At 38.4% G+C, this 11,486-nt stretch overlaps 1 protein-coding gene across 1 annotated transcript; it reads right to left on the reverse strand.

The window, feature by feature from the left end:
* Window positions 1–7,532: 7,532 nt before the first annotated feature.
* LOC140229654 (uncharacterized) lies at window positions 7,533–11,165 on the reverse strand. The gene is made up of 5 exons (XM_072309896.1): window positions 9,444–11,165; window positions 8,922–9,071; window positions 8,470–8,619; window positions 8,258–8,344; window positions 7,533–7,736 (listed from the first exon to the last, which is right to left on the reverse strand). The coding sequence occupies exons 1-5, from the start codon at window positions 11,022–11,024 to the stop codon at window positions 7,533–7,535; spliced, it is 2,172 nt and encodes a 723-aa protein (XP_072165997.1). The 5' UTR covers window positions 11,025–11,165.
* Between the last annotated feature and the right edge of the window lie 321 nt (window positions 11,166–11,486).

The raw sequence follows: 11,486 nt of genomic DNA on the forward strand, positions 1-11,486 counted from the left end.
AGTAATTTAATTCATTTACAATTTTTTTTTCAATATCAAGCTTTCTCATGTTGCGTGATGAAATATAACAGTGATTACCACCTGATTTCGGTTTACACTTACGCCATGAGAAAAGAACCATTTCATGGTCACTTAGGCTGAAAGGCAAAACTTTGCATTGTGAAATATTTTCACTCTTTGATGTATAAACATGATCAATGAGTGTTTTAGAGTGCTTTGTCACTCTCGTTGCCATGGAAACGCATTGAGTTAATGAGTATTCTACTATACTGCTATACTTTGCAGACGAGAAGTATGATACGAGGGTTTCTTGTTCAACAGATCACAATTCACATCTCCTTCCACAACATAATCACAATAACGAGCTTCAACACTCTGGAGCATATTTTCAAGACCATGAAATATATTGATAGACGAATCTGGCGGTCTATACCACGACATTAAGATAAAAGGCTTTTGTTTATTAAGAGTTACCTGTATACACGCTAATTCTAAGCCTTGATTATGATACTCTTCAAGGGCCACGTAATCTAAAGAGCTGCGCACGTAGATAACGCCTCCACCATTTCGATTCCGGTCATTACGAACTGTCTTGTACCCATCAATACATATTTCATGGTCAGATACTGACTCATCAAGATGAGTTTCACAAAAGGTTATATATCAATACTAGCTTTACTCAGAAGTAATCGAATTTCGTCAATATTTTTCAGAAGAGAGCAAATATTCAAATGTGCAATACTTATTCCACCAATTGTTTTGAACTCATTAAGAATCTGTTCATAATCACTTATTTCTATTTCTGTATGACTGTCATTGATCTAGAACATTGTGTTCATTAGCAAAATCTACATCCGAAACATTATAAGGAAGTTCAAACATTTAACATTTAGTACACATATAATCAGAATTTGACTGAAAAAAAAGTTGCAAGTAACAGACGAACATATCAAATGAATCCATTCGTTACATCTAAAACACATAAGAGCATTTTGATCATACTTTACAGATCTATTACATGAAATGCATGGAAATATCCGGCCCATTGGAAAAATTATGCATGTAATAAGATGCTATTTCTCTGTCACCAGTTCTAGAGCTTTTCTAGATCTTTGATTGATCTGATTTTTACCTTCTTGTTATCCCTGGTCAGTACTGAGATTCGTCCACCGGTAGTCCACACTCTCTTCACCTTCTCATGCTTCCTCGCCATGTAGACCAGGTTGCTCCTCTCTTGTGTGAGATCCTCGTGGATGTACACATTGGAACCTTTCAGTTTCTGTCTTGCCGTGTACACCTGTTGTCGCACGTTATACCTAGCAAACTTGACGATGATGGGCTTCGAAGCAGGAATTTCGTCGCTTGTGATGCCGCGTCCAGGATGCCGTTGCCTCTCTGCTCGGTCGTACGCACGAAGCGGGATACGATGAGATCGATCCAAGTCCGCCGGCTGGATGTCGACGTCCAGTTTCTCGCGAATGATCTTGATGATGACATCGTCAGTTTGTTCCTCGCCGTTCTCTGCAACACCGTGGAATCGCAGGCAGTTTCTCCTGCTGTACTGCTCGTGTTCTTCCAAGGCACTCTGGTATGAAGAGAGCTTCTTTTCCAGATCCTCTATTTTGGCTTCGAGGGCGACAAGTTTGTCGGAGTCCAAATGGAAGTCCATGTTGATGGCGTTGTAGACGTCGTTGGTGACATTTTCTACGATAGCTTTTGACACGGCCTGTACAATGGCGGAGATTACCTCTTCAGACAAAATAGCGTCCTGAATTCGTCTCTGTAAGGTAACTGGGTTAATTCCATTGTCCTCGTTCGCGCCTTCCAGCTCCGTGATGAAGGAATCGCTTGGGTGGCCAGCTGACACGGTCTCAACATCTTTCGGGGAAGTGTCCGAAATTGCGCCGGCTTCACTCCCGAGGGCTTTGGCTTGCTGACCGATGGGTTGTTTGCTGTTCTTAGTGACAAGTTTGTCAGCAGGATTCCTGCTCCTTTTTCGAGTTTCCATGGTCAGATACAGTCCCTCTTGTTTACCAGGCACAAGTGAAGATACTTAGATAAGATATGATAGCTGTGACAAATAGACTTGAAGCTCTGGAAAGATCAATATATCACAAATTCAGAACACAATCTCAGAGCATAACTTCAGCACAGCACGCCATCTTGTCATGTGAAATGCATGGAAATATCCGGCCCATTGGAAAAATCATGCATGTAATAAGATGCTATTTTTCGTTATAAGCGACTTCGATATAACAGGTAACTTGTATTATTTTAATCAATGAATCTAAGCTTTAGGCCTTAATCTTCATAATTTTTTTTTTACATTATGCACCTCCCTTGTCCAAAAAAAAGGGGGGGAATTAAATGATCTTGCTTATCTCAAAACTCTTATGGATGCAATAGTTACATCATCCAGATTCGGATGCAGCACCCTCGAAATAGGCAAAACCACCAATTATTTTCTCTTTTTTACAATTCAGATGGAAATACATAATTGGGTGATATCAGGTTCGGTGCAAACTACATCAACAACACTATTTTCTGCTAGTGGTAACTGCTCCAGTGAATCAAGAGTATCAGTAGAAGCTACGCTAAGACACGAGGGCTTACTCCCGCGAACTACTGTAGTTTCTGTAGTACGCTCATGGGCGAAATACGGACGCCATTCCGCCATTGAAAGCAACAGACCGATAGATTGATTAGAGGGCGTATATTACGCGATCATGATATCAGTGCCGTATCACTGGGCCCTCGTATTTCTGTCTCCCTTTCATTTTTTCCCTTTTTAGGGGGCATACAGGGGAAGATATGTACTGATGTATGTACTTAGGATCTTGTTTTGTCGTAAAGAAGTATCATTCCTGTCTAACCATGAAATGTATTTGAAAAAAATGTCATTTACTTTCCAATCTGCAGGCCCACAAAGTTTGAGCTGAAGTAGGTAGACCAAACTATGTTTCGAAACTTCGGGAGGGAGAGAGAAAGAGATAGGTGGCGTTTGTCAGCTCAAACACAAACTTGCTGAGGGACTATAGATAAAAAAGTAATTACATTACTTCAATTTTTTTTTTTAACATATCGACAGAAAATTTTTTAACATATCGACAGAAAGAGCTATAGACACAAAGTCGCATACAGTCGGTCTGTTTCTGGACTACTCCAAGGCCTTTGACACAATAGATCACGAAATTCTTTTGTATAAACTAAATCATTACGGTATTCGTGGAAAGGCCCTGGAGTGGTTCAGAAGTTATCTTACCGGTCGAACTCAATTTGTTTCCGTAAATAATCATGAATCTGATATAAACTCGATTTGTTGTGGTGTTCCACAGGGCTCCCTCTTAGGTCCTCTTTTATTCATTTTATACATCAATGACTTCCGGAACTCATCCTCTCTGCTCTCTTTTCTTCTGTTCGCAGATGATACAAGTCTCTTTTATTCTCACTCAGATCCTTATGGGCAATCTCACAATAAGTGGGGTACTTTAGCGGGACATTTAGGCTAAAAATTAAATTTTGTTAACCAGTTTTAATTTTATGATTTCCATGAACCCAAATATGTGTTCTGTCTTGGTCAAACTGTGGGAAGATAAATTAGGACCACATTTTTTTTTGTAGAGCTGATGATCAGCATGTACACTAAAGTGAAGGTATGTAACATGGACAGACATCGATACAACCAGACATTTGTATTTATTCAGAACTTGAAAGAAAAAGGTATTAATACTTTGAATTACCAAGCCCAAAGAAAGTTCAGGTAGATTTCTCCTTGGTTTAAGCGATTATAAATAAAATATTAAGAAATATTAATATTTATTTCATGTAAGTGTATGTACATATTAAATGTAAATTCCTCCCTGAGCTTACTTGTAAAGCAAGATCGTTACGAAACAGCCTATGTTATTTTTAATGTTGTGCATAAATTACTTACAAAAAATGTTTTTCACAGAAACACATTTGGTTTGACTTAAAGCATTAAGTTAACTATGTGGTAAAAGGCATGTGTTCATGAAGGTATGTAACATGGACAGACGTCTGTCCATGTTACATACCTTCATGTGTAAAATCATCCCAAATTTTCCCTCTGAAAACACCTGCATTCTCCGATCTGCTTATAAAAGTAGTAAAATCCATGTGAAGAATTGACAGTATTCTGATCCTGTGTAATTACACACTAGAAAGCTGTCAGGGGCCTCTTACATTGAAGGTATGTAACATGGACAGACGTCTGTCCATGTTACATACCTTCATGTGTAAAATCATCCCAAATTTTCCCTCTGAAAACACCTGCACTCTCCGATCTGCCTATAAAAGTAGTAAAATCCATGTGAAAAATTGGCAGTATTCTGATCCTGTGTAATTACACACTAGAAAGCTGTCAGGGGCCTCTTACATTGAAGGTATGTAACATGGACAGACGTCTGTCAATGCTACATTGCCTGCAAATGTAACATAGACAGGCATCTGGCCACGTTACATGCCTTTGCATAGATAAATTATCCAAAATACCTCCCAAGAATTATCTGTGCACACTGTATTATTGTAAACTCACAAAGGATGCATCAAATGTTTTTTTTTTTTTTTTTAAGTTTTGTGCTGATTACATGTGTATGGGTGCACTGTTGTGTGTACATGTGTATCTCGAGTTTTGTGCGACTCTAGAAAATCTGAAATAAAACAGACCTGTAACAGTGATCTTCCTGGGTGTTTTTTTTTTTTTTTATTCTGTCCACAACAAATGCAAAAAAAAAAAGAAAAAAAGAGAAGTGAAAAACACTTGATGATTTTTTTTTTCATTTATTTATTTATTCATATTATTTTGTTCTAGGAATGCGTTATAGAAGATTAAAGGTGTGGTAACAAGGGCGGCGGAACGACTTTTGTTTTGGGGGGACAAAAGCAAAAAAGGGCACTTTGCACTGGGAAAAGGGCACATTTTTCCCAGAAAAAAAGGCATTTTTGCCGATTTGGGAATTTTTTTTTTTTTTTTTTGGGGGGGGGGGGGGCAAATGCTTCCCCCCCCCCAGTTCCGCCGCCCTTGTGTGGTAACATGAACCTTTAAAAATACCACATTCAGTTCCTGCTCTTTCTACTTGCTTGAGTGCTATACATGTACATAATAAAACTCAGTCCAGGTCTTAGCTCAATACTCTTCTTCAGGTCAAATCTGTCATCACAATGAATATCTCAGCTATTGCCACACATTATTTCTCTGAAACTTGAATGTATTATTGTTGTTATGCATACTGAGGTACATAATTGAGGTACATAAATGAGATGTGCAAGCACAAATTAAACATCTCCACAATATCATTGTATGTTACGGTAACCCCCCGCTACGGCAAGTCAATATTGCATTATTCAACACATTCCCTCATTGACATACCCAGTCACCTGCACACCATATGACTAGCAATGTTATGATTGACTTAATTGTTTGCTTGCGGCGCATGTAGTAAATTGATCAGACCATCATGACGAACAGGTAAATGTTTATGGACTCACTTGCATACGTTTATAAGAGCACTCAAATAACATCCATTAGTGTATAATGAATTACAAATGGAAACGTCATAAAGAAACACAAACTAGCCTGAATATCATGTAAGTATTCTTCAGCCATACATGCATGTATACAGGTAAATCCTGTTATAACAAAGTGATTGATTTACCTGTATGTAGTATGCAGCAATAACAAACGTCATGTCAATTCAAAAGTGAAATCCATGAAGGCAAAGAAGGCAAACATTGTCAAACATCGATATAGCTAGCATGCATGACATGCACAGTTTCCCAAACAACTTTATGAGAAGTAGTTTCATTTTCAAGGCCAATTGGAAATCTTGCTCATTTCAATTTAACAATGAAATCCAAGATAAAATGGATTTATCTAGGCCGTACACAAGTTCAACTTTGAAAGATTCACAAGGCATTTTTTTTCCTGTCAAGTACAGTAACTGTAAATCAGATGACACAATTTTAGATTAGCAAATATTTTTTGATACATGCAGGAATGTAAACAAATTCATGGCAAGTAGTATCATTTCCTGATTGATCTAGCATCATTTGGTGGAAATCTTACTCAGATACATACAGTATAATCTATTGAATCCCATCAAGAACATTCAACGTTTGCATTGTATTTACATAAATGTACAATGGTAACATCCTCTCTCTCATCTCCCTTTGTGAACTCCGCTTTATTTGAGAGGGAAAAATTGGTTTACCGTACATAAATATTATTTCACAATTCTTCAGCAGTACATACACTTCGTGCATGAGACAAATTCATGTCAATTCAACAATGAAACCGCGAGATTAAAATAGATTTCTCGAGGTTGTACCTGTGTTCCAAATTTCTGAAATTTACATGGCAAATTAATTTCCTAAAAGTAACATTCCTCACATTACAAATTCAAACATCAAACATCAAGTTTGACCAATGTAGTTATGTGTCAATTGCTTGGGACCAGGCAAAATACTTCGTTGTAAGAGAATTGTGTTACATGCAAATCGACTTGGGTGAACATTGCTTCATTGTAAGTGGTCATATTGAATCCCATTGAGAATACCAATGCTCAATATTATATAGTCTACAGTCTACTGTAAATGAGCATCATTCACATTTCTGCAGCAAAAAAAAAAAAAAAAAAAACTTCAGGTGTGACAAAATGTCAAAGCAAATTTCATCATCCAAAGAATTTTAAAGAATAAATATTCATGTCACTTTTAAGGGTAAAATCCAACTTTTTTCACAGCTTTTCCTGTGCTCATATTCCAGAAGTTCAATAGCCAATTATCTTTGTATCGTGAAAGTAGCATTAATCACATTGCTGTACAAGCATCTGTACAACTTCTTTACAACAGTAATTTGAGTTTCTAAGTTAACTGAATATTGAAGCTTAGAAATGCCATAATCCAATGCAGATTGATTGAAGACATTTCTTAGATGTGAGTGATGTTATTGCTTTAAAGGACAAGTTCACCTTCATAGACATGTGGGTTGAGTGAATGCAACAATATTAATAGAACACATCAGTGAAAGTTTGAGCAAAATCGGACAATCCGTTAAAAAGTTAAGAATTTTTGAAATTTCTGCTCAGTCACGGCTGGATGAAAAGACTACTATAGCTTGTGATGTCACATGAGTACAATATAAAGAAAGAATAAAGAAAATTCAACATATTTCCATTTTTCTCGCATAACAAAAGAACACTCCACTTTTCTCTTTCAGAAGGCAGGGGGAATAATATTACCCTTAACATACGTCAGTAGCAAGTCGAAGAACTGTGCACTTTATTCAAAAAGTAAAGTTTTGTGAAATTCTCGTTTTATTTTCCTTATATAGTTGTACGCATGTGACATCATACACTATAGTAGTCTTCTCTTCCAGCAGTGACTGCGCAGATACTTAAAATATTCGTAACTTTTTAACGGATTGTCCAATTTTCCTCAAACTTTCACTGATGTGTTCTACTAATGTTGATGCATTCTCTCAATCCTTATGTATATGAAGGTGGACTTGTCCTTTAAATTTCGGATGCATTAGGAAAGGAGAAAAATTGGGTCCTTGAGGAACGTAAGGCTTCCAGCATCACCGGATCTGGTAGCGTTCTGGTGATGCTGGAAGCCAGTTCCTGGGATATATCATCTTTAGCTGGCCATTTGAAAACACCAGGGCGGACTTCTTCCATATACTTGATGATTACATCACCATCTAGAACAGCCTTCACCTGCAAGAAAGGATGTACAATTAAGAAATTAAAACAATTGGGAAGGGGGTCTGTATCCATAGTAATAGGGGAGTACCTACTTGCTAGGGAAAAATGGGGTAATTAGGACAACACTCTCAAATGGGGGGGGGGGGGAGATGGGGCATTTGAATGATTTGAGGCAACTACTTGAACAAAATTTTGAAAAAGGGGTCATCAAGCAGTATGAACAAATACATAAAAGAATAAATAGGAGAAGAAATGCTTATTCTGTGCATTCAATGAATATAGATTTCCAGAGGATAAAGATTTCCAAAGAATATAGATTTCCAGAAGATGAAGATTTCGAGAGAACTGCAAATATGAGATTGCAAACTAGAAGATACACACGAATAAAGAATGTATTTGGGAAATTCGTAATGTAGGTACAAGGACATTAAAGTGCTAGTTTTCAGGGATTATCATGTTTTTTTATTCAGTAAAATTAGAACGAAAGTGAGATTTAAACATAGACCATAAAAATTGCTGAAGTAATTGCATACCTCTCCGACAAACTCCATCATCTTCCCTTCTCTTCCGATTGGAATATTGATTTGCACGAAGTCTCCGCACTGGAAGTTGTCAGTCAGCTAATCAAAAGTAAAGGGTGAAAAAAAAAGAATTTTAAGTAAATAAATCTAAGGTCATTTTCCACTATTGCAGGAAAAAAAAAACCACGATGAGTGACAACTCAAATGCACAACAATTTAAGTACCTTTTCGACTATCCTGGACTTTTCCACCATGGTTGGACAATCAACAGAAGCACCGACTAGTGTGGTTACCTGGTGGCACTCTGACTCTGCTGTGTCCTGGCCATCTTCAACCGCCTCCGTGCCCTGGTAGTCTCTGGAGACCATCTCATCCTGGTCAGGAGTCGAGTGAAAAGTGTGACGTCAATTTATATTTAATCAGTATCTTTATCAGCAACAGGAATACTTGGAGCACATTGAATAAATTTAATACCACTGGTTTTATTTTGCATATCAGAATTACACTTGGGTCATTGGATTTTCTCAAAAGCTATAACAAACTGGCAATATTCAAAGTAAGAAAAAATTAGGAAAGAAACTTAAATTTATTTTATCAGGTCCAATTTCTCTCTCTCTCTCTCTCAAAAAAAAAAGCATCAAGTAACAAATCATTATATTCACTAAATTTCAAGTACCTTGTCCAGTCTCTTGGACTTCTCAGCTGCGGGTGGATGATCAACAGAAGCACCGACTAGTGTGGTTACCTGGTGGCACTCTGACTCTGCTGTGTCCTGGCCATCTTCAACCGCCTCCGTGCCCTGGTAGTCTCTGGAGACCATCTCATCCTGGTCAGGAGTCGAGTGAAAAGTGTGACGTCAATTTATATCCAATCAATATCTTTATTAGCAACAGGAATACTTACTTGAATTACGTGTTTCTGATGATAGAATAAATTTTAGATAACTGGTTTAATTCTCCATATCAGAATCACATTTGTTTATTGGATTTTCTCTACAGTTATAACAACCTGGTAATATTTAAAGTGAAAAAGAAAGCAATGAAATTTCAGGTAGTTTTTTCCACGTGCTATTACTTTTCAATCTATGAAACTAAACAATGAGTGGCAAATCATGAAACTCACTAAATTTCAAGTACCTTTTCACATTATTAAAAAAAAAACAACTAAGTAGTAACAATTAATTATAATAAAAATGTACCCTTTCAAGCCTCCTAGATTCTTCAGCTGTTGGACCATCTGCAGCAGCACTGGCCTGCCCCGTGACTTGGTTCTCATAGGCTGTATCCGGACCTTCTACGGTGATCAAGCCCAGGGGATCTTCTCTGGTATCCTGGATCTGGACAGGAGTTGCGGTGTATTCAATTTCCTCATCAGTAATGGACACTTGAACATGGATCTTAGCAGTGTCCTGATTTACACTTTTACAGTTTTTGAACCTCTTCTTGATTTCTCTACACTGCCAGGCATCAACAACACCTTTATTGACACAGGTTTCTTGCTGCAAACACCCTTGACAGAAGCATGAGAATCTTCTGGTCTTTATTTGGTATGGCTCCACCGCGAGAACAGCATGGATCTGTCGGGTCCCCCTAACCGTTTCCACATCTGTTTTTTCCCTCCTATCACGACAGATGTCCCCAGGAGAAACTTTCATGAAGGTCCTCCTTGAATGGCAACACTTCCCATCATTGTCCTTGGTCCCCTTGCTAAGCTTCTCAGTACATAGTTGAAAAAAGGCGTCACTGTCCCCAACAATAACTGACGGGTTGGCCTTCACAGTTCTGGATACGCAATTTTTAATGACCCCTCCTTCCCCATCACAGGGATTTTTTCCATGTCGACTGCCAAAGAAATGGCGCTCAACGGTTCTGAAGGGCAAGCTGGTAGGAGCAAATGAAATGTCCGTAAAGGACGTTTTACATTTGTACTGAGCTGCACAACCATCTGAATATTGTATGAAACGCTCTGCAGCTGGGTCACGATTGTGTAGATGATCAGCTACCAAGGTGGTGAAGTGATTGACAGCGTGATGATCATGATTGTTGTCTGCGGTAATTATCACCACTGCTTCACGTACTGTTGAACTGTCAGTGCAGGTAGGATCGGAACATGTATAATATGTTACGAATGGGTGCAGAGTTATGTTTGTTTGATACCAGTGTGCGGACTGAACCTCGTTTTGAGTTACACAAACATAATTCTCGGCGAAATCCATAACCGCTACAACTGCAGACGGAGGAGGACACGTCATGATGGACACAAATTGAGTCTGCTGCCATTTAGCCTCAAATAGATGGCTTGCGAATGGTGTAAGCTCTGTTTGAAGTTCATCTAACAATTGCAGGATTGTGCCTGTGTGCTGAACAAGAGCCATTCTCTTCTTCCCAGGGGCATACTCGAGTGACTGCCATCGCTTCCAATTCACAACTTTGTCTCCCTTTGAATCCGTTAATGGCTTAAGAATGTTGTTGAGTTTTTTTGTTCCACACTTTTTGCATTTTCGATCGATGCAACCGAGGTTTTCTGTTCCAGAATCCTTACAAAGTGTCATATTTGACAAGGTGTACCTGCTGTTGATTCTTTCAATGCCTGCACCTGAAAGCTCCTGATTGAGGCATGACAACTTCAAGTCAATGTTCGTGCAAGTTTCACAGAGACACTGCTGTAATTTTGCTTTGTTCTGTAACCAGATATGCTTCGGTCGTAGTTTAGAGAATGTTGATATGCCCATGCTTACTGTCTTGTGCTCACTACAGAATTTTTTGTGTGTTTCCTGCATCGTGTTTTGGAGGACATACCTTGGTTTGAAATCTTTTCCAACTGCTTTTTTATTCGGGAGGCATGTAGAGATATCAGGCCGTTCAAGAAACTTCTCCACAGATTTCTGAACATTTTCTTGGAAGGCATCCTTTCTTTGTTTTCTTTGAAGAAGATTTACACGGGAACGTCTCATTTTACTATATTTTTTCAGCACCTTGGCAGACACACCCAAATGTGCAGCAGCTTTTTGTCTCAGGCCATGTTTTAGGTCAGTGTATTTTGTGAATTCACCCATAAATTCTCTTTTTCTTTCTTTCATGGATGTCAGCGCCTTCCCTATGCAGTCCAGTGTCTCATCTTGGCCTTGATCAGATTTAGGTCTAGAACGGGCCAACAATCTCTTCGAGAGAGAAGATATAACATCCGTTCTCTTGCAGGCACTGGATGGCAACTTCTTTCTCGCCCTGTACACCGCCTTTCT

The sequence above is a fragment of the Diadema setosum genome, chromosome 6 (genome assembly GCF_964275005.1).
Source record: "Diadema setosum chromosome 6, eeDiaSeto1, whole genome shotgun sequence".
Lineage (NCBI taxonomy): Eukaryota > Metazoa > Echinodermata > Echinoidea > Diadematoida > Diadematidae > Diadema > Diadema setosum.

Coding starts and splice junctions, on each gene's coding strand:
- LOC140229654 (XM_072309896.1), bottom strand. CDS start 11,024: ATGCAGGAAACACACAAAAAATTCTGTAGTGAGCACAAGACAGTAAGC. Junction 8,345..8,469: donor AGTCCAGGATAGTCGAAAAG/GTACTTAAATTG, acceptor ACTTTTGATTAG/CTGACTGACAACTTCCAGTG. Junction 7,737..8,257: donor TGATGGAGTTTGTCGGAGAG/GTATGCAATTAC, acceptor CCTTTCTTGCAG/GTGAAGGCTGTTCTAGATGG.